The sequence below is a fragment of the Haliaeetus albicilla genome, chromosome W (assembly GCF_947461875.1).
Source record: "Haliaeetus albicilla chromosome W, bHalAlb1.1, whole genome shotgun sequence".
In the NCBI taxonomy this organism is placed as follows: domain Eukaryota; kingdom Metazoa; phylum Chordata; class Aves; order Accipitriformes; family Accipitridae; genus Haliaeetus; species Haliaeetus albicilla.
The window spans coordinates 27434095-27455572 of record NC_091515.1 but is presented as its reverse complement, the minus strand read 5'-3'; the positions used below and the strand labels follow the sequence as shown (position 1 = coordinate 27455572).

Below are 21478 nucleotides of genomic sequence, written 5' to 3'. Positions count from 1 at the left end.
TGGGTCGAGATAAGGGCAGGGAGAGATAACTCACCAATTACCGTCATGGGCAAAACAGACTTGACTTGTGGAAAATTAATTTAATTTTTTACCAATCAAATCAGAGTAGGGTAATGAGAAATGAAACCAAATCTTAAAACACCTTCCCCCCACCCCTGCCTTCTTCCTAGGCACAACTTCACTCCCGATTTTCTCTACCTCCCCCCCCCCCCCCCGAGTGGCACAGGGGGATGGGGAATGGGGGTTGCGATCAGTTCATCACATGTCTCTGCCACTCCTTCCTCCTCAGGGGGAGAACTCCTCACACTCTTCCCCTGCTCCAGCATGGGGTCCCTCCCATGGGGTCACAGGTCCTGCCAGCAAACCTGCTCCATGGTGTCCTCCACGGGCTGCAGGTGGATATCTGCTCTACCATGGACCTCCCTGGGCTGCAGGGGGACAGCCTGCCTCACCATGGTCTTCACCACAGGCTGCAGGGGAATCTGCTCCAGCACCTGGAGCACCTCCTCCCCCTCCTTCTTCACTGACCTTGGTGTCTGCAAGGTTATTTCTCTCACATGTTCTCACTCCGCTCTCCAGCTGCAGTTTCTGTGCTGCAGCAACTTTTTCCCCTTCTTAAATATGTTATCAGAGAGGTGCTACCTTCCTGCTAGCAAACTCCTATTAATTCCTTTTTTTTTTCTGAGTAATGACTGAAGGTTAAATTGTCTTTTCAGTTTCTTTTATAAAAATCCAGATTAATTGAGGTCATTGTGAGTGGCTGCATTTACTTGTTTACATACATTCCACATTGCCAGGACTAAGGCTTTAGGTGAGCCTTAGGGCTCAAGAAAAGAGAAAACTTGGCTTTGCTGTATTGATTAGTATAAAGTCAACACTAAGTCTTCTTCCAGTAGTGCTTGTGGGTGGACAGGGATATGTCTATCTGTCCGTGTCTTCTGTGTATGTCTCAGTGCTTTTTGCCAAATTCATATGGCCAATTTTGGACACAGTTGTCTGGGTTTCTTTTTGGAAAGGGTCAATATTGTGTCTGTTATGGGAATTCAAGGGAGTTAAACAGCAGATGTCCACCTTTTGGAAGTGAAATGTGCAGATTCAGGTCACAGTAAACCTAAGGCCATGGTCTACTCTGTCGCCTAAGCCAATAACAGCAAGAAAGGCTTATTTAATTGAGCTACTCCAGATTCTCAGTGATGCAATAGACATCAGAATGTGGATCAAACTATGGGCTCCAGGACTATTTCTGAATGGTTTAAAAAAGGTTTCTGACTAAGGAAATGGTAAACTTATTTTAACAATTAGCCATTGTGTGAGTTGTCTGTCATTTTGTATGGCCGATGTAAGTAACAATATTGCAAAGGTTCAGTGTTTGCATGAATAAAGTACACATGTTCATTCTGTGCCTGAACAAATGGCCAATCACTATTACATAGTGATTTTTCTGTACCATGTCTAATGCCTTGGCACTACTTTTATTATGTCTGTAGGGTTAGTATAAATTAAGTACTGCAACAAATTCTTCTTCCATTGTAACCTAGTCCAGATTTTATTTTTTAAAATGTAAGGGAATACTTTCTTAAAAATACTATCTAGGGGAATTTTTCATTTTGTGTAATGAAGCCCATACACAAATCCTAACTGGAGGGTGTTTTACTAAACTAATCTTAGAAATGGATCTTAGTGTTTAAAAGACTGTAAGCTATTTGCAGTTCCTTTAATGTGAAACATTAAGGAGGATGTATGAAGAAAAAAGAAAATCTTTATTTTAAGCTTGCTTTAACTTATGGTGTGTGTTAGGGACCTATAATTCAGGACCTAGTGAAGACAATTAACAAATCACACACCCTCACCAATGTCTAAACATGGCTAGAAAAAGTAAAATATTAGTCTTGTTATCTATACAGAGAATGCTAATGCCTATAACTGTCATTGCCTGACCCTTATATTTTTCTGTCCTGATAACTCTGTCAGCCTGGAAGCTAATTTTGTGGGTTTTTTTGTGAAATCTTTCAGTGGTGTTATCAGGGAGAGTGTGTACCTTTTGGCACTTGGCCCCAGAGCATAGATGGGGGCTGGGGTTCGTGGTCAATATGGGGAGAGTGCAGCAGGACCTGCGGGGGAGGAGTCTCCTCATCTATAAGACACTGTGACAGTCCAGCGTAAGTAGCTAAAGTAAGCCGGAGCCAACAAAAAGACACACTTGGAAATTATTAAAAACTGTGGTTTCACATGTTATCTGTAAAAATGTTTTGCTAGTTTGCCAATATTTGGCTTCAAAATAGCAGACAAACAGTTTAACAGGAGCAGCTCACTGGACATACTTTTAACATTTTTTAATGTATCTATTATGTATGTACTGTAAAGATAGCTGGATTTATATTTAGTAGTAACCAGAACAGTTTCCTTTCTGCAACTTATTGTTCATGCAAAATATATTTAAATTATGCCTTAGATAGATAGATTTCTTCTTAAGATATTATCTCTGATTCTTGTCTAGGATATAAAGTAACTATTGCCAGTTACTTATTAAAAAAGCAACACAGTATTTCCAAGATTTTGCACACAGCTGCTTACATATAAACCATAATTAGTATTATTATGTTGCATACAATACATTTATACGCTATTGTGTCCAACACTTAGTTGTGACTTCCCACTGACTCTTAAAACAATTCAGCAACTTCTCTCCCTGCCACTACTTCCTATTGGTCCATCTACTCTCTCTCAAGTGGGGCCAGCTTCTCCACTACAGCTTGGTCTGTTGTATCTGTACTGGTCCTTTCACCTGTCTACTTCCCAATGTCCTGAGCACTGTTCCAGAGGTCTGCCAGGTAAGTGCTCCTCTCTCTGTCACTAGTGCTTACTTATTTCCATTGCTGTTCTTTGCTGAATGAATCACTGCTTTTTTTCTGTTGCTGCTTGCCCTGTTCTGGTTACCTCATCACAGCTATAGGTCTTAGCAGAAGGATGGTTTTATTACTCCATACTTTGTTCTTGTCATATCCCATAATCTCTGTTTCCATCACCATTATTAGTTTTTAAGACCACTTTTTCTTGAAAACATGAAGCTTTTGTGCTTATTTCATGAAAATCCATTCTGTGACTTTTGTCACTCCTTTCTTATCTTGTCCTCTCTGCACACTTTGGTTCTTTGTTGCTTGTACCCATGTTTTGCAAGCTAGGCTGTACTTCAGCTTTCCACTGTGCTCTGCAAGACAGACACCATAATGTCACATTACTGCTGTTTAAGGCGGTCTGTTCACCTCCTATCATTAGCAATAACTATCAATCAAATCTAGCAAATATCACTATTTACTGAATGAATTCAAAAGCAAAAATTATCCATATGCATTGATAACAATTCAGACTATGTTACTGAGAGAATAATAAATTAAATACATTAATTTTTTCATAGAAGTATGTAAAAATGCTAGTGAAACATTTGTTTGGAGCATGAGTAATTTCCTAAGATTTTTTAACTACTGTCACCATGTATATCAGTTGGTATGCTGAAAGATGATTAAATTTTAAATGTTTAACAGTGCAGCAAGCAAATGCAATATTTGTTTAAATTTTCTTTTGTGTGTGTCTGCATTAGGAAAAAATTCCCTTTGGTTCATTAATTAACTTGAGTTTCTAGGATAGTGTTGCCTGGTTAAATATCTGTAATGTGAAAAATAGTATTGTTTTTCTTTTTAGTTAATTGTAAACTCATTTCTTTATTATAAAACAAACACCAAGTTGTTTTCCATTCTGCTTTTAAGATATGAGCCAAAGATCTGATGTCTGATTAATCTTCCATTTAAGTCGATGTTAATTCAGTATTTGACCTCTGTGGAAGATAGATAAGGTTCTTGAACAATTTGAAAATTTAAAAGCCAATGTCTTAATCACAATAATAGAAACCTGCTTACTCTGGAGTTTCCTCAGATTTAATACTGTTTAATTTAAATCAGATTCTTGAACTAGAAAATGCAGTCTTTGCTGCTGGCTCCAGTATTTAGCATTTTGTTATATTTTCAAGTGTAATATGAGAAGATTAAAAACAAAGTATCATGTAGGTTGTTTACACATTTCTCATTCTAGTTTTACAAAGCAAGCAAATATTAAAAACAATGCCTTTTTAGTATGTTCAAAATACAGTTAAACTGTATTGCTTGGGATCTATGCAAACTAGATGAATACTATATGAGTGAAGATTTTCAAGTACCCAGTATTTTTTTGTATCTGCTCCAATTCAAGTCAATGCTACAATTCTTATTAAATAAAATATTTTAAAATTTCACCTTAAAACTTCTATGTACTTTTTAAATTTATGTATATGTTATATAATATATATCTCTTGGACTTGTATTTATACTAATAATACATAAATATATATAATGAACTTGTGTTTATACTAATACATGTACTAACACATAAAACATGTTTTTCCAGGCCTTCAGGTGGAGGCAAATATTGTCTTGGAGAAAGGAAGCAGTATCGCTCATGTAATACTGATGTAAGTAAATTTTGTTCCACTGTAAAAGTACAATCTCAACTTGTCTGTTTTTCATTTCAGCAGCAATGGATACATTTTTTTCCCAGTTCAGAAAAGCTGTGAATTCTGTTTAAGGTGTATAAGGAGCATTCCACATCAGACCAAAGGTCTGTCTAACCCAGTGCCTTGTCTCCCAGCAGTGGCAAATAACTGGTGCTTAAGGAAAAATTATAAACTTTTGGGTGCCAAAGCATGGATATACTGTATGAATTTCCAGAATCTGGGTGTTAAAAGATTTCTTGAGCTCCGCATCATATCTGTACCATGTAGCTTAACTGCCACAAATGGAAGTATCCTCTATGAATCCACTTTTAAACCCTCTTACCCTTTTTATACCTTTATAACTTCCAGTGCTAATGTGTTACACAATCCTCTTTTATACATTCTGTGAAAATGTATTTCTTCTGGTGTGTTTTAAACCTGCTGCTTTGCCATCAAGCATCCACTGGTTCTTGTTTTACCAGAATAATCATGCAGTTTCATTTTAGAGCTGAGCCCATCAAATAATGAAGTACCACTGAGGGGGTGGGACAGTGTATAAATGTATAAAATCAAATTATGAACCAAATTACAAATTCAAGAAAGTAAAAATTGTACTAGAAAAAAGTTCATGCCAATAAAGAATTTCACTAGTAAGTTTCCAAGTCAGTAGCAGTACAAACATAAACAGGCTTCCATATTATTTTAGCTTCAAATTTGTCTTCATTTTCTTCTTAAATCAAGACATTTCATAACAGCGGGAGAGTTTGTGTATTTAATGGTGGTGTTTCACCTGTTCATCTTTTGATATATTTCAGAAAAAAATACAGTAGTTAATATTCTGGTTCCTTCATAAAACCTTGTTTTTATGATTGTTATTAATTATCATAAGTATTAGTTCTGCAAACTTCTCTGTGGAGTTTACCCTCATTGTTAGGAAGTATTACAAATTTCCAAATTCAAAATTACTTTCCTACTGCTAATCACAGCTGTTCTGTTAGTACAGCCAAGAAGTGTGTTAGGCTTTTGGGCAGTGTTGTGAGATAAACTGAAGCATAGCTGCTTGTCCAGTATGAGCTGTAAAACTTTTCCAGTCATACAACCTTCCAAATTACAGTGTACCATTCTGAAACTTTGACCATCTTATTTTTTCCATGATGTGTATCTTTGTGCAATTTTCATTTGAACGAATCCAGCTTACCAGATGATATGCTGTAATTAATTTACTTTCGTCTTACTTTTCACTCAGATGGTCTTTTTGTAGTTGGAAAACTTCATAAGCAAGAATTTTGTTTATAGTTCCAATTCACAAATGAAAATGTTGAGTAACATTGAACATATTTTTCATTCTTACGGTTGATAGGAAATTCACCTATGAATTCACCAACTAAGTGATAATTCCTTATTGAAATGTGTCAGTAAATATTTAATAAATTCATTGTGTGCTTTACTGAGCTAGTACAAGTTTTTTTCTAGTTTTTTAGTCTGGATGTTGTGCACTAAGTGCCTTATAAAAATCTAAGCATATTCCATTATCCTTTTAATTTTACCAGGGAGCGTAAAAAGTTTTAGTTGATAAAATCTATTCTTATACAAAATACTGATTTGTATTATTATTTATATTTCTTTTAAACCTGTATCAGTCAAGTCTCTACCAACTTTTCTGTTTATTTGGGATTGATGTCAGGCAAACTGTAACCTAGAATATTCTATTTGTCCTTCTCAAATAATGAACTTTTTACATTAGCACTGTTTCATTTTGTACATACAGTCTAAGATTTGTTTAAAAATTCATGTTTGCAGACTGGAGCCCTCCTCCCTTAACTCTTTGAGGACTCTTGCAAGGTAGTTGTCCAGGCATTCTTATTTAAAATGTTTATATCTTCAATAGATATTATTTAGCATCTGCCACAGTAACTAGTACACAAGAAAGTTTACATAATATGTAAACCTGCTCCCTCACAAATATACAACAATTTTTTAATACTTTTTGTTATTAACAATCGTACCATAGCTACCTAGTGATATAATTGAAATGTTGCTAGGATTTCTTTTATTCTTATCACATTTTATTTCTTATTGTTAGACACTTTTCACAGTTTTATTCTTAGTCGATTTTGCTTCCCTTATTCTCTCTATACTTATTACTGAGAGGAAGATTATAGGGTCACAGAAGGAACATCTAGAAGGTATCTGAGGAGGACATTCAGTCTATTCCCTGGCTCAAAGGCAAAATCAACTGTCATTAAACCATTCTCAACTGATGGTTAGGCAGCTGACCTGTTAGTCTGATCTGTTTTGAAATACCTCCAGTCAGGGAGATACCAGTAGGATTCTTTAATATCCTTACTGTCAGGATGGTTTTCCTATAACATAGTGTAAGTTTTCCCACCTTTTAAGACCCTTACTTACTCTGTCCCCAGTAAGAAGACAGCTGATCATATTCCCTCTGTGGCAGCCTTTCCTGGGTTTGCAGACCACTATCATGTCTCTTCTTGGTCTTCTTTACACTAGACAATCTCTATGTTAATTAGCCTTTGGGATCGCAGTAGTGCACATCTTGAAGTGTGGTGCCCAAACCTCTGCACAGGGTTCTAGCTGAGGCCTGTCAGAGCTAAGTACAACTTAGAACTAAGTCTGTCATCTTAGTGATGAGATTCCATTTATTCATTTCAGTATTGTGTTCGCTTTTCTTACAGCAGTGACAATATTTATTCAGTCTGTGTTGATCCATAGTGCCCAAATCCCTTTCTAAAGAGCTGCTGTTTAGGAAGTCATTCCTCAACTTGTGCTTGCACAGTTGATTGTTCCTACCCAAGTGTAGTAATTTGCATCCATTGCTTTATTTCAAAACACTGCTCCAATTTATCAAAATACTTTAAAATTGTAGTCCTCTATTCCAAAATGTGTGTTCCCTACCTATCCTCAGATTTCAATCAATAATTTAAACAAGAAATTGGAAAGGAAACTTTGCATTTCATTGTCTAGGTCTTAAAAACAAATCTTGAACAATAGCAGACTGGGGCCAGGCAATTTGGAAATACTGTTCTTACAGTTTGACTGTGAATCATTTTTTAGCATTTTTTTGGGGTATGGTTTTCCAGCACATAAACATATTGTGACTTACAGAAGTTTAAATTTATTGCCTTAATGGTTTTGATGATTGTAGTCAATTTCTTTTTATAGTAATATTTAGGGTTCTAAATAATTAAGAATCACTGAGACTAGTAGATTTTTTTTCAAGATTTATGATAGTCCTTAGTGCTTGACATTTTTAATAGAATGGTATGTTTGATTAATATAACCATTAAGAGCATGCAAATCTGTCATTGTTTTTATGAAAAACATGTTGTTTGTACATCTTTTCTGTTGAAGTTGTTTTTTTGCAATGTCAACATTCATTGGCCATCTGTAATTTTAAACGTAGCACTCCCTAAAGCTCCTACTATTTATAAACAACAACAAGAAAATCATTTTGACTTCATTTTTTTTCAGAGATAAGTTAGTTCTGTTGCCCTTTCTTTTGACCATTTTCATTCTTTGGAAACAACACACACGCTCCTACTAGGTATATTTCTCATCAAAGACTTCCAAAGCCATATATGACTTCTTAATTCAAAAGGCATCTGCTAATGGAAACATTGACATCAGCAGAAAAGAACATTAGCTAATGAGTTCTGGAAACAAAAGGGTGGTAGAAAGAACACACTCATCAGAAACTTGGTTTCTTCCACCAACCACACTACACCTTACAAAAAATTATGTATTTTTCCAGCCAAGGCATTTTTAACTGAAAAAAAACCAAACCACAAAAAAAAAATGTTTTGCTTACAGGTTCTGTGAATGCTTTATTTATATAGAAGTAAATATATATGCATACCTTTAAAAGATTCTTGTTCTTCAGCCTTTTCTCTTAACAGAATGTAGGCAAGTGATTTTTGTTGGTTCCTTCCTTTATGCATACATTCACACATATTGTTCATTGCTTTCATAATTTAAATATTTTCAAGCCTATTTTTTCTAAAATGCATTTATGTGAGGGGCTACCTTTTGGAACAGTACCTGAACTTCAGCTGTCACCCTTCTGGCTGTGTTTCTCATCTTCTGTGAGGTGTAGTATAGCTCTTTGTTAATAGGAAACCCAATGACTTCAACTACTGAAGTCTGCCTGAGTTGAAGCGCCAAGATAAACAGATTTCTGTGAGATAAGATGTTTGATGTCATGTCAACACTGATTCAATGATTTGTTAACACTCTTTAGATGATTTATTTTTGCTTCAGTCTTAAAAATTGTGATGTTCTTCTTAAAGTCAGTACTCTTTTGACTCAAAATTTTAATTGTTTCATCATCATCTCAGGACATTCTTCAAACCTGATTATAAGTTCTTATACATTTGTTAGATTCCTACCTCATGATTTGCAATCTCCTAAAAGAGCATTTGGAAACACAGGCAGCCTGTTGGTTGACAAGTGTTATCCGTGTACATACTGTAACTCCATGAAAAAAGCGAACTGTTTTACCCAATAAAGAGAAGCAATTATTGCACATTTATTTGGGGAGAAGAGTGTGTATGCAGAGAGACAGTGCCAAAGAGCAGACATTTTGTAAATGCATATTATAGCTTACCTTGCGGTAACCTTTTTGCGTTTCTATACCTATGATTTTGAATGCATTTCTTGAGGATATTGCCTTTATTTTTACTTCCTCTCAGGTATTAGTGAGATATTTAAAAAGATAGGAAAATTATGGAACAAAAATAAATTTAAGTATAAGTTGCATTTTATGCTTATACAGAACGTTTCAGGTTTCAGGCTATCATTTGGTAACTGTAGTCTTCAAAAGGACTGCCTGAAAACTTTACTGAATCCACCTGAAACTGGATTCAAACTAATGATTCAGAGTGTTCAAATTAATGATTTGGAGGAAGAACAAGATCTTGAGATAAGGGCTAGCACTTGTCAGTATTCACTGAGAGGACTTAGCCACTAAAGTGGAAACATATTTTATTGCAGAGGTCACCAAATCTGTCTATGGATTGATGGATTTCCATTTTTAGAGCCGAAGACACTGGGTTATGTAAAAGCTTTGATATCATTGGTATATTAGTTTATGAAATTAATTTAACAGTACTTGCAGTATAGCAAACCAGAATTTAATCTGCAGGACTACCAAAAACCAGATAAAATATCAAGAAAGCAGGAACATTGTATGAGTGGCTTTGCTCCCACAGTTCCTTTACCTGCTCCCAGGTATTCCCAGCTTTGTCTGTTGTTCTTGTCAGCAGTGAGATTCCATGCTAAGCATGCTTGTGTGTAGCTGTTTTTCTTTGAGAGTTCCAGAGCTGTCTTTGAGGAGAAAAGAGGATACAAACAGTAATTTTAGCAGTTTAAATTGTGGCAAAAACTGAATCAATATTTAATAGGGTAAAAGAAAGACTTCACTTTGCTTACAGAATCACAGAATGACTGAGGTTGGAAGGGACCTCTCGACATCATCTTGTCCACCCCCTTTGCTCAAACCTCGAATAGGTTGCCCAGGACCATGTCCAGAAGGCTTTTGAATATCTCCAAGGAGGGAGATTCTACCACCTCTCTGGGCAACCTGTGCAAGTGCTCAGTCACTCTCAGAGTAAAAAAGTGTTTCCTGATGTTCAGGAGGAACCTTCTGTGTTTCCATTTGTGCCCATCACCTCTGGTCACTGGGCACCACTGGAAAGAGCCTGGCTCCATCCTCTTTCCACCCTCCCTTCAGGTACTTATTAACACTGATGAGATCCCTCTGAGCCTTCTCTTCTCTAGGCTGAACAGTCCCAGCTCTCTCAGCCTCTCCTCATATGAGAGATGCTCCAGGCCTTTTGTGGCCATTTGTTGGAGTCTCTCCAGTATGGCCATGTCTCTCTTGTACTGGGGAGCCCAGAATTGGACACAGTACTGTAGGTGTGACCTCACCAGTGCTGAGTAGAGGGGAAGGATCACCTCCCTGGACTTACTGTTGACACTCCTCCTAATGTAGCAGAGGATACCATTAGCTGCCTTTGCCACAAGAGCACATTGCTGGTTGATGTTCAACTTGGTGTCCACCAGGCCCCCCAGGTACTTTTCTGCAAAACTCTTTTCCAGCTGGTCAGCCTCCCAGCATGTGTACTGGTGCATGGGGTTGTTCCTCCCCAGGTGCAGGACTTTGCACTTCTCCTTGTTGAACTTCATGAGGTTCCCTTGGGCCCATTTCTCCAGCATGTTGAGGTCCCTCTGGACGGCAGCACAACCCTCTGGCGTATCAGCCACTCCTCCCAGTTTTGTGCTATCAGCAAACTTGTTGAGGGTATGCTCTTCCACATCATCCAGATCGTTTATGAAGATGATATTGTTGCCTCAAAATACATCCAAGATCACCATCAAACGAGAAGTAAGACTACATCTCAAAGATCAGATTGCAAGAATTTTTTTTAAGACTATAACTATGGAAGTCATGATCCTTCTTTACTAATCTTCATATTTTATTGGTTTTTCCTAGTGTAACTATTTAGAAAAAGGATTTCATTTGGGGGTGGGGGGTGTGTATAATTAACTTGTAAGGGTAACTTGATGCAGTTAAAATACCAGACATGTAAATTAGTACCTAAGTATGTGGGACTGAAGAATAGGGTGTAGTGACCAGTATCAGATATTCGGACTCAAGCTTTGTAGTAGGTCAAGACTGGTCCTTCTACTGCTTGGAGAATATGATGCAAAGAGGCAAATTTAATTTGTGCTGCTAATTATTTTTTTTTTAAATTCTTATTTTATTTAGATACAGTTATTTTTTATTCTCACTATTATGATCTGAAGGATTATTGAATTAAAGTAATGTCCTGGGTTCAGCTGGGATAGAGTTAATTTTTTTTACAGGAACCTGGGAGGTGGGGGGCATAGCCGGGGCAGCTGACCTGAACTGGCCAAGGAGCTATTCCATACCATGTGACATCATGCTCAGTATATAAAGGGGGAGCGGGCCAGGGGGTGGGCTCTTCTTTTCGGTGGGGCAAGTGGCAGAGCGTCGGGTCCTGGGTGGTGAGCAGTTGCACTGTGCATCACTCTTTTTTGTATACTTTTTCATTAGTACCGTTGTTGTTGTTGCAATTTCTTTGTGTTGTTCCAGTAAACTGCCTTTATCTCAACCCTCGAGGTTCCAGTTTTGTTTTTTTTTTTTCTCCTCCGTCTTCCCCCCATCCCACCGGAGGGGGGCGGGAGGAGTGAGCGAGCGGCCGCGTGGTCCTTTGTTACCGGCTGGGTTGAAACCACGACAAGTAGCAACAGTATCTTTTTTTTTTTACCAATAAATGTATTCTATTCAAAAAGTGATATATATATAGAAAATTTAAAATTTCAATACTGTCTAATGTCCAGTATTTTGATTTATATTACAACAGCTTCAAAATGGGAGAAAAAAATCTGTAGTTTTTGAATCATATTGCAATGGGCTGGCTTGATTAATGTATACTAAGAATTAGAATTATGTTAATATTTGCATTGTGCAGTAAAATTTTGTCATGCATGTTTATACAAACCCTTTCACTTGAATGCATTTCAGATCCCTGAACAATGCTAACTGGCTGAGATATGTAAGAAGACTAGTAAAACTGCCATAAAATGGACTTTTCTGTTGCTCATAAAATAGTAATATTTGTTAACATCTCTAATTTCTGTCAAACAAATTATTTTCTCTTTCAGTCTAAAAATTTATTTTAATCTGTATTTCAAATACTTTGTCTGATGAAGCTTGCAATTGCAGCAGGTACTTAAACATTGATAACAATGTTTCATGTGCTATCTAAATTCTGGGTGTATTCAAGATTAGTTATTATTATTTTGAACTTGCTGATGAAAAATGTAAAAAATAGCAAACAATTCAGTCTCTCCTATAATTCTTTCCTGAGATGAATTTCACTTATACCTACCCTTGCTCCAAATAAAAAAGCTGTTTTTCAGTTTCGTAATTGGTAATGCGAAGTGATGAAAATTTAAATCAAAGTAGTTTTTATTTCTTCACACTTGGAGACTGGTAAGAATCAGGACCAAGCATGATATCTAGTCTCATTCTCAGCCTTAACACAATATGTTTGTCAAGGCTACAAGTAAGCAAAGGTGATACAGCTCTCTAGAAAATGTTTTAGTTTTTTTCTGTGTCTTAAAAATATAGCTCAGTACAGCTGCTTAGTACAGTACAACTGAGTCTAGAGCTCTTACCAAATTATATTGTGTTTTAATTTTTTCAGCTGTTTTTATGTGTGTTTATAAGGAGATAGCTGATGGATCGATTATGAAGCATAGTTTGACATGATTTTGATTGTCCAGTTTTATGGAAACTGTTATATAACTTACCTTTGTTTAAATTACTTCAGTTACTTCATGCCAGCCTAAGACTGCAAAATAGACACTTCAACTGTAAAGCAATAAAGCAAGTGTCAGAATCAGAGCCACAAGATAAAGCAGGGAATCATCTCCTGGTCTCTTGCATGATTATGTTTGTAATATAAGCATATAAGTATTTCCTTTTATGTTGATATTCAGAAGAAATTAACCTGTTTTCATCTTTATTATCTTAGCCATGTCCTCCAGGGGCCCGTGATTTTCGAGAAAAACAATGTGCGGACTTTGATAATATGCCTTTCCGGGGAAAGTATTATAACTGGAAACCCTACACTGGAGGTATGGTGTAGCTTTGCAAAAATGTTATCATATGTGAAGTCTTCAAAATTATATAAATGTTATATATAAAGTGATGTTTATAAATTGAATGTTTCGATTAAGATACGAGTGAAGTTTGCTAAGCTTATACTTTTGTCAATTGCTGAAAATGTTACAGAAGAGACATCTCTGTTCTGGTAGAGTTTTGTTTTACTGTGAAGGGGAGTGAGCATCATTGCAGGGACTCCACTTTAAAATATGGATCCCTTCTCCACCTGCAGTTGCAATAGAATTAGAGATTACATAGGTTATCTGTAAGTGCCTTTGATGCTATGGTGACAAGTTCAGTATAAAAAAATCTGGTCAGGTTTGTCGTTATCTCAACCCTTCGTGCCCCACGTTGGGCGCCAAAATGGACTGTCGTGGTTTAACCCCAGCCAGCAACTAAGCACCACGCAGCCGCTCACTCACTCCCCCCCCATCCAGTGGGTTGAGATAAGAACGGTTTAATAGAACAGAAAAGAAGAAACTAATAATGATAATGATAACACTAATAAAATGACAACAGTAGTAATAAAAGGATTGGAATGTACAAATGATGCGCAGGGCAATTGCTCACCACCCACCGACCGACACCCAGCTAGTCCCCGAGCGGTGATTCCCTCCCCCACTTCCCAGTTCCTATACTAGATGGGACATCACATGGTATGGAATACACCGTTGGCCAATTTGTGTCAGGTGCCCTGGCTGTGTCCTGTGCCAACTTCTTGTGCCCCTCCAGCTTTCTCGCTGGCTGGGCATGAGAAGCTGAAAAATCCTTGACTATAGTCTAAACACTACTGAGCAACAACTGAAAACATCAGTGTTATCAACATTCTTTGCATACTGAACTCAAAACATAGCACTGTACCAGCTACTAGGAAGACAGTTAACTCTACCCCAGCTGAAACCAGGACACTTACTTAAGGTCAGAAGAGTAGGAAAAGGAGAAAGAGGAAAAAGCATTTATAAGAGTCTCTAAAGACTGCTTTGATAATCAAATTATAAATAATCACACTGTGCAATAAAAAGGTATTTTGGGGCAGGGAAGAGGGTTGTGATTTCTTTTTGTCTTTGGGACTGTTTAATCAAGCTTAGTTATGTTTCTGTCATTGTTCAAAGTTTGTAGGTTGCCCTTTGATTATTTTGTCTTTTCCTGTTCTAAACCCTGAGTGAATAAGTCCATGTTCCCCTTTGTGCTTTTGTATTTTATTGGATTGAATGGTTTTATTCTTAGTTTTTTAGACCAAAATCCTAAAAGGGACCATTGTGATCACATGGTCTGAGCTGTAGTGTAATTCAAGTAATAGGACTAAATTCCTAATTGAAATAGTCTGATCTTGTTTTTGAAATTTACCCTGACATACTTCTAGCACTACATTCTTTCATTATTCATGTTTTTCAAATAATGAATTTGTATCCTTATTGTTTTAAATTGTTCAATAATCATTAGGGTTGTATTAACATAATGGAATCATTTTGGAGCCAGCCATCCTTGCCATAATCTTTTTTGGAAGACAGTCAAGTAGAGAAATCAATAAAGGGAAGTAAAATAAAGTGTATACATATGTTTCATGTATGAGATAAGATTATACAATTCAGATCTGTTTATGCATATATATTTTTAAGTGCTTATTAAATTTTCAAGAATTCTGGTGTTTTGTTTTGCTTTGTTTTTGTTGTCCAGGTGGGGTTAAACCATGTGCATTAAACTGCTTGGCTGAAGGTTATAATTTTTACACTGAACGTGCTCCTGCAGTAATAGATGGGACTCAGTGCAATGCTGATTCACTGGATATCTGTATCAATGGAGAATGCAAGGTTATAAATGTTTTATATAATACTTCTAGATTACTTTGTTGGGTCTGCTATCTCCTACATTTAATTATGGTACTTGTTTCTTATGAAATGGGAGTGTTTACAAGTCAAGTTGTTAATGAAAGAGTAAGATTGACACAAAAAGAAATAAAAGGTATTGCATAAATAAGACAAATAATTTGAATCTCATTATCTTCTCACAGACATTCATAGAATCCTTCATTTTGTCTTTTTTCTTGCTTTGTGGTTTCTGTTGAAGAATTGGTGGAAAGGGCAACAGGAGATGAACAGATTCCTTGCCCTGTCCCAAGGCCTGTTTCATCATTCCAATTAGATCACCACTCTGGCTGAAAAACAGTAAATGTGAACATAGTAATCTGTTTCTAACTAGTTCATCCTGTTACAAACGATTCTACTTTTAATGTAATTGAAACAAAGTTGTCACTATTGCTCAGTAGTTCTATGAAAAAGTGTATAATGATGCAAGTATTTGTCATTTACTAAAAATCTGATTATCTTCTAAGATTCCTATAGAACTGCATTGCATGAATTTGCAGAGAATTGGAGGTCTGTGCCATATTTTCATATTGTTATATTCATCCCACTGCTGCTTCAGTTTAGCAAAGAAGTGTTTAATTATGTACTTAAGTCTAAACATCTGAACAATGCTGGTGACTCTCAAAATTATTTGATTTCACTGAAACCACTAACATAACTAGAGCTTAACCTGATGCTTAAGTGCTTTGCTAAACTGAGTGCTGAAGATGTATGTTTATTGAATAATATGATGACATCAAAAGCATTTGCCGTGTATTAGTAAACTAACAAAAAAAAAGCACAAGAAATAACATGCGGAATTCTGGTGTACTATATACATAAGAAGATTTTACTACTTTCAAGAAATCTTTTAAAACTAATAATCAGACTAAAACTCAAGTTGAGAATGAGCTATGTAATAAAATTGTGTCTCTGTTTTCTTGGTGAATCAGAAAATTGAAATGTAAATGGTTAGAATAATACTATTTCATAAATTATTTAAAGTATTTTAACTTCTCTTATGACCTATGTATTACCTGTTTACAAGATGGTAGATAATATTGCTAGACAGTAAACCAAGTTATGTAGCTGCCTCCTTTTTTGTATAAATCCTGGAAAAAATTGGCAAGTCGCAGCATTCATTCTGTTTACATCCTACTTGTTCATTCTCTTTTTTTTTTTTTTTAAAGATTCAGCTGTCTATATTTTCATTAGCTTTGTAATGGGGATGAATCAATAAGTTATAGGGAGTTAATCATTGTTCACTGTATATAGATTTCTTAAATAGATAATCAGAAATGTAATGTACTTTTAATGATCAGTTATAGACACCTCTCTCTTTTTTCCAAGGGCTTTTGAATCCTATCTAATACAGCATGTAATTCAGCCTTTCACTAAGTTTCATTCTGCATTCATTCTTACAGTGAAGTAATTTACACTTTACATTCAACCTTGTAAAAATACTTGCAAGTTTTGCCTGGAGGATGTGGAAAGATGGTCTATGAAGCTGTAAATACCTTTGGGAACAATAATACTATTTATGCTGCATAAATGTTTAAGGAACACACAGCAAATGTTTCCCTTAACAAAGCAATACAGATGGAATGCTATTAGCTGTTGTGATATTAAATAAAAATGTCACTAATCATTTATTGATAACTGTAATAATTACATTGTTTGTAAAATGCTTTGAAATCCCTTCCTGAAAGTCACAGTAGAAATACAAAGTATTTATTAATCAAGATTTGGTAACAAAACAAAATGTGGATGGTTCTACTTCTTTATTTTCTTCCTCTGGTAAACGAAAACCCACTTACAATAATAGCTATCAAAAACAGAGTAGATAAAAAGAACAACTGAATATCTCAAACTTGAAACACTTCAAAAAACTATGAAGATAATGGTGCAAGAAACCATCGTACTGTTAAAATATTTGTTCTTATCTGTTCTCAGCATGTAGGTTGTGATAATATTTTGGGGTCTGATGCTAAGGAAGATAGATGCCGTATTTGTGGAGGAGATGGGAGTACATGTGAAGCCATTGAAGGTTTCTTCAATGATTCATTGCCCAGAGGAGGTATGCACATATAGGTCCATTCTGTTGTTCAATGCATTTAGATGATTGTTTAGTAAATAACAGTGCTGCATTGATTTCCAGCATGGCATTGCTGCTGGTCATTCACTTTGACTCCTTTTGCCTTGTTGTTTCCTTTTTCTGTATTAGTTTGGATTTATGTCAAATACAACAATATGTTTCATTACTGAATACTTAGTTCTCATGGTCTTTAATGCACTTAAAAAGAAGTGGGTGGGTTTTTTTTAATTCATTAGTTATGGTTGTATGGTAAAAGTAATTTTGTGTATGATTTTAATGTGTATGGTAGATTCTGATATTTAGTCACACATGAAATTTTAAAATAGAAAGAATCCAGAAAAGTCTCTTAAGTTCATGTTATTAAGAACTCAGGAAGTGTGTATGGGCAATTATTTGAAAGCTTAGCTCAAAAAAGACAATATTAGTGTTGCAATCTTAGTGTTATCAGTTTTGGGCCCCCAAATACAAGAAAATAATTGATTCACTGGACTGAGTTCTGTTCAGTGAGGGAGCTGGTGCACTTGCCCCTCTGTGAGGAGAGGCACAGGGAACTGGGTTTATTTAGCCTGGAGAAGAGAAGGTTTGTGGGAACCTAGTATCAACCTAATACCTATGAGGAGGTGGTTATGGAGAAGACAGAGCCAGACTGTTCACAGTGGTGGGTACATGGTGGGAGGAGAGATAATGGCTATTAATTGAAACAAGACAGGTGCTGACCAAATGGAAGGAAAAACTTTTTCCCCAGAAGGACAGTCCAGCAGTGGATCAGGTTGCTGAGAAAGGTATTACAGTTTCCGTCTTTGGAGGTTTTCACAACCCAGCTGGATAAAGCACTGAATAATTTGGTCTGATCTCCTAGCTGTGACCCTGCTTGTAGCAGGAAGTTGGACTAAATGACTGTCTGAGGTCCTTTCCAGCCTGAATTATCCTATGATCATTTTATACATTAATTACTTGTGATACACTGTTGAAAAGACTTTTATTAGCATTTAAAAAAAGGAATTCCTGACTACATGGTAAATTCTTGTTATCACTTTCAAATTTGTGTCTGAAATTTAAAGAGTTTTCCATTATATCACATGAAAGAAAATGTTAAAGTACATTTGAATCCCATATCTCTTGCTAATTTTTAGTAGTAAGTAATTTATTAATGGTTAGTTTTATGACTAATATTGTTTAAGATAAACAACAAGAAATAAAATCTATCTTTGTCTTATAGGCTATATGGAAGTGATTCAAATTCCGAGAGGTTCTGTGCACATTGAAATAAGAGAAGTGGCAATGTCAAAGAACTACATTGGTAAGAGCATGGTTTAAATAGCAGACTGTTATTAAGTTAGAGTTTATGATGTGATTTGAAGGTACATTTTCTGGTTTGGCCAAACCATACACATAGTAGAAGCAGCAGAGGGAATGGTAGCTGTTAATATTAGGTTGTGGTCAGATAGTTGCAGCAGTTGGTTAGGATGTATTCTCCTGAGTGGAGCTAATGAAATACATCATGTGATTCCTCCTTGTCCAGTCAGTGCAAAATCAGGTCAACTTCACTATAGTTCTAATGTCAGACTTCAACTGAAGTGAATGAGGAACACTCAAATGATATACTGTCCCACTCTGAGGTAGCATCTTCCATCTGGGGAAGTCTCTGATCTTGGTGGATTGTACTGTTTTAAAACACCATTTTATTCTTGGAATGATTATTCATCAACAGCCATGGTTACTTAAATGCTAACAATACTGTCTCCTTATCTTAAGGCAATTTAATGTATGTACTCCACAGTGTTTCTGTGTTGTAGGGACTTAATGCCATCCCTGATAGATATGGAAAATGAGGTGCAGAAAAACTAGGTGCTTAATCGAGATCACTCAGGAAGCTTGTGGTAAACCACAGAATTAAATTCAAATTCCCAGATTATGATTCCTTTCTTTAAAGACTGTGTTAAATTTGCTTTCTGTTTTTTTAATACTGATGGGTACAAATCTGGCTTCGTCGAACTCAAAGCAACATGCATTTCTGAAAGTCTCTGTACCCCGATTTGCACATGATGCCTGTAAGTGTGAGTTTGAAGGGAAAATATTCTCCTAGGTACATTAATTCCTAAATTGATTATATTGATAATAATGGTACCTTTTACTGTTGGATGCCTACTTTTCTTTCTGCCTGCCCCCACCCTCCTTTAATTCAGCAGATTATCAAGCTCCCTCCATTCTGCAGGAATAACACCACTACTCCAGCAATAGAATGCTTATTATTCTTTCAGCATCATGCTCCCCCTGGCCCCTCCCCTATGTCAAAATATACTGTGGGTAAGGTTGCTCATTGTCCTGGTTTTGGCTGGGATAGAGTTAATTTTCTTTCTAGTAGCTGGTATAGTGTTATGTCTTGGATTCAGTATGAGAAGAATGTTGATAACACACTGATGTTTTGAGTTGTTGCTAAGTAGTGTTTAGACTATAGTCAAGGATTTTTCAGCTTCTGATGCCCAGCAAGCAAGAAGGCTGGAGGGGCACAAGAAGTTGGGAGGGGACACAGCCAGGACAGCTGACCTAAACTGGCCAAAGGGGTATTCCATACTATGTGACGTCAAGTCTAGTATATAAATTGGGGGGAGTTGGCCTGGGGGGAATTGTTTGGGAACTAACTGGGCGTCAATTGGCGGGTGGTGAGCAATTGCATTGTGCATCACTTGTTTGTATATTCTAATTATTTTATTATTTTTTTATTATTATTTTTATTATTGTTATTTTCTTCCTTTCTGTCCTATTAAACTGTCTTTATCTCAGCCCACGAGTTTTACTTTTTTTCGATTCTCTCCCCCATCCCACTGAGGGGGGGGAGTGAGTGAGTGGCTGCGTGGTGCTTAGTTACCGGCTGGGGTTAAACCACGACACTTATATATCCTCTATTAACATTTCAAACAGAGGTGGTGGGAGAGGCATACAGTGCATCCCATTGTGGTCATTTTCTGCTAAGAACCATATTGTCAAAAGAGCATTTTGTAAGATTGAAATCTATACCAATATTAGTGTCATTATATTTAATAAACAGATTCATATTCTGTTTCTGATTCTATGGGTAGCTGAAAACCAGAATAAAGAAGTTATTCTTAGTTACTACAATTAAGTTTGCTATCCCTCTAATTTATAAGCAGGGAAAAAGGATCTGGAAAAGCATTTAGATCTGCACCATCTGTATAAAATTAATGAAAAATGTCTTTTTTTTTGGCTTAAATAAAAAATATAGGCAACTTCTTTGGTATTTGATCTGGCCACAGATCTAAAAATGTAAAGCGGTACATAAATACTTTTTTAATGTGTTTGTCACAATTTCAAGGGGTTTCCTGAGTTTCAGGCTCTCTCCTCACTGCCTTGCTTCATGCCACAGAAGCCTTGGTTAACGCAAATGGATGATTCCTCTCCTTCACTTGTTCCTTGTGTTTCCAACTTTCAAAGTTGCCATTATATCCTAATGAAAGATAATTTTAATAAGTCACAGGGGCCATTTCATTTTGTGTTGGGATGTTTTGTACTGTGAGTGTGAACTAGATCACTATTTTAGGATCACCAGTTTCTGGGGAAAGAAAGGCTTCTAGTTTGCTCCCTAAAAAGAACTGTACAAGCACTATGGTAATTAAAAATGAGTTTATTATGTTAAAATACATACCTCATGGGTACTGTTTTATAGATATTTCTTTAGTGGCAGTGTCAACTTCACAGCTCCTTCCCTGTCTTTATGGAGTTCCCTCTGTTCCAGGACAGCTGTTTGTGTGGCCACACCACAAACTAGATTAGAGAACTGATTCAGCTGAAAATAACCATTTACACATATTTTGGTTTATGTGCACTGCTGCCAAATATGTGACCACAGTCTAAAAAATCAATTTCTACATTTGGAAATATACAAAAAAGGAAAAAATAAAACCTTCCTCCTCTGTAGCTCCTCACACTGGCTTTGAGGTTTCTTCTTTGTTCCTTTCACTTAGCAGGCTTTCAAACTAACTTACAACAAACATCCCACAGTTCCTTAAACTAAGATCCCGTTCTTTTGCAAGCCATGACCTCAAATTTAGGCTGCAGTTAGACATTTGGCAACTTCAGTTAGCTCAATCAGCACCTGTCCTCCCTCCTCCTGTCTCTGGCTGATCGTTTCTGCACCAATATCACTCCTAGTGTTGTGACAGCAAAAGTACGTTTCTGCAGCTGCATAAATAATTCAGTATTTTCAACTGATCTGTCCAAAAAATAACCCAGCAACAGCAAAATTGCCTGTTTTCAGAGCTGCTGAAAAAATGTATGTTTAGTAA

At 36.3% G+C, this 21478-nt stretch overlaps 1 protein-coding gene across 14 annotated transcripts in view; it reads left to right on the top strand.

Annotated features, from left to right (window-relative positions):
- LOC138683530 (A disintegrin and metalloproteinase with thrombospondin motifs 6-like) overlaps window positions 1-21478 on the top strand; it is a 185859-nt gene that overhangs the window by 121474 nt on the left and 42907 nt on the right. For 13 of the 14 annotated variants that reach the window (XM_069775470.1, XM_069775478.1, XM_069775479.1 and 10 more), the window contains 6 exons: window positions 2014-2159; window positions 4438-4501; window positions 13105-13207; window positions 14913-15046; window positions 17033-17156; window positions 18394-18474. In XM_069775470.1, coding sequence (XP_069631571.1) covers window positions 2014-2159; window positions 4438-4501; window positions 13105-13207; window positions 14913-15046; window positions 17033-17156; window positions 18394-18474 — 652 coding nt within the window. The remainder of the gene's footprint in view (window positions 1-2013; window positions 2160-4437; window positions 4502-13104; window positions 13208-14912; window positions 15047-17032; window positions 17157-18393; window positions 18475-21478) is intronic. The other variant, XM_069775476.1, reaches the window with a different exon arrangement.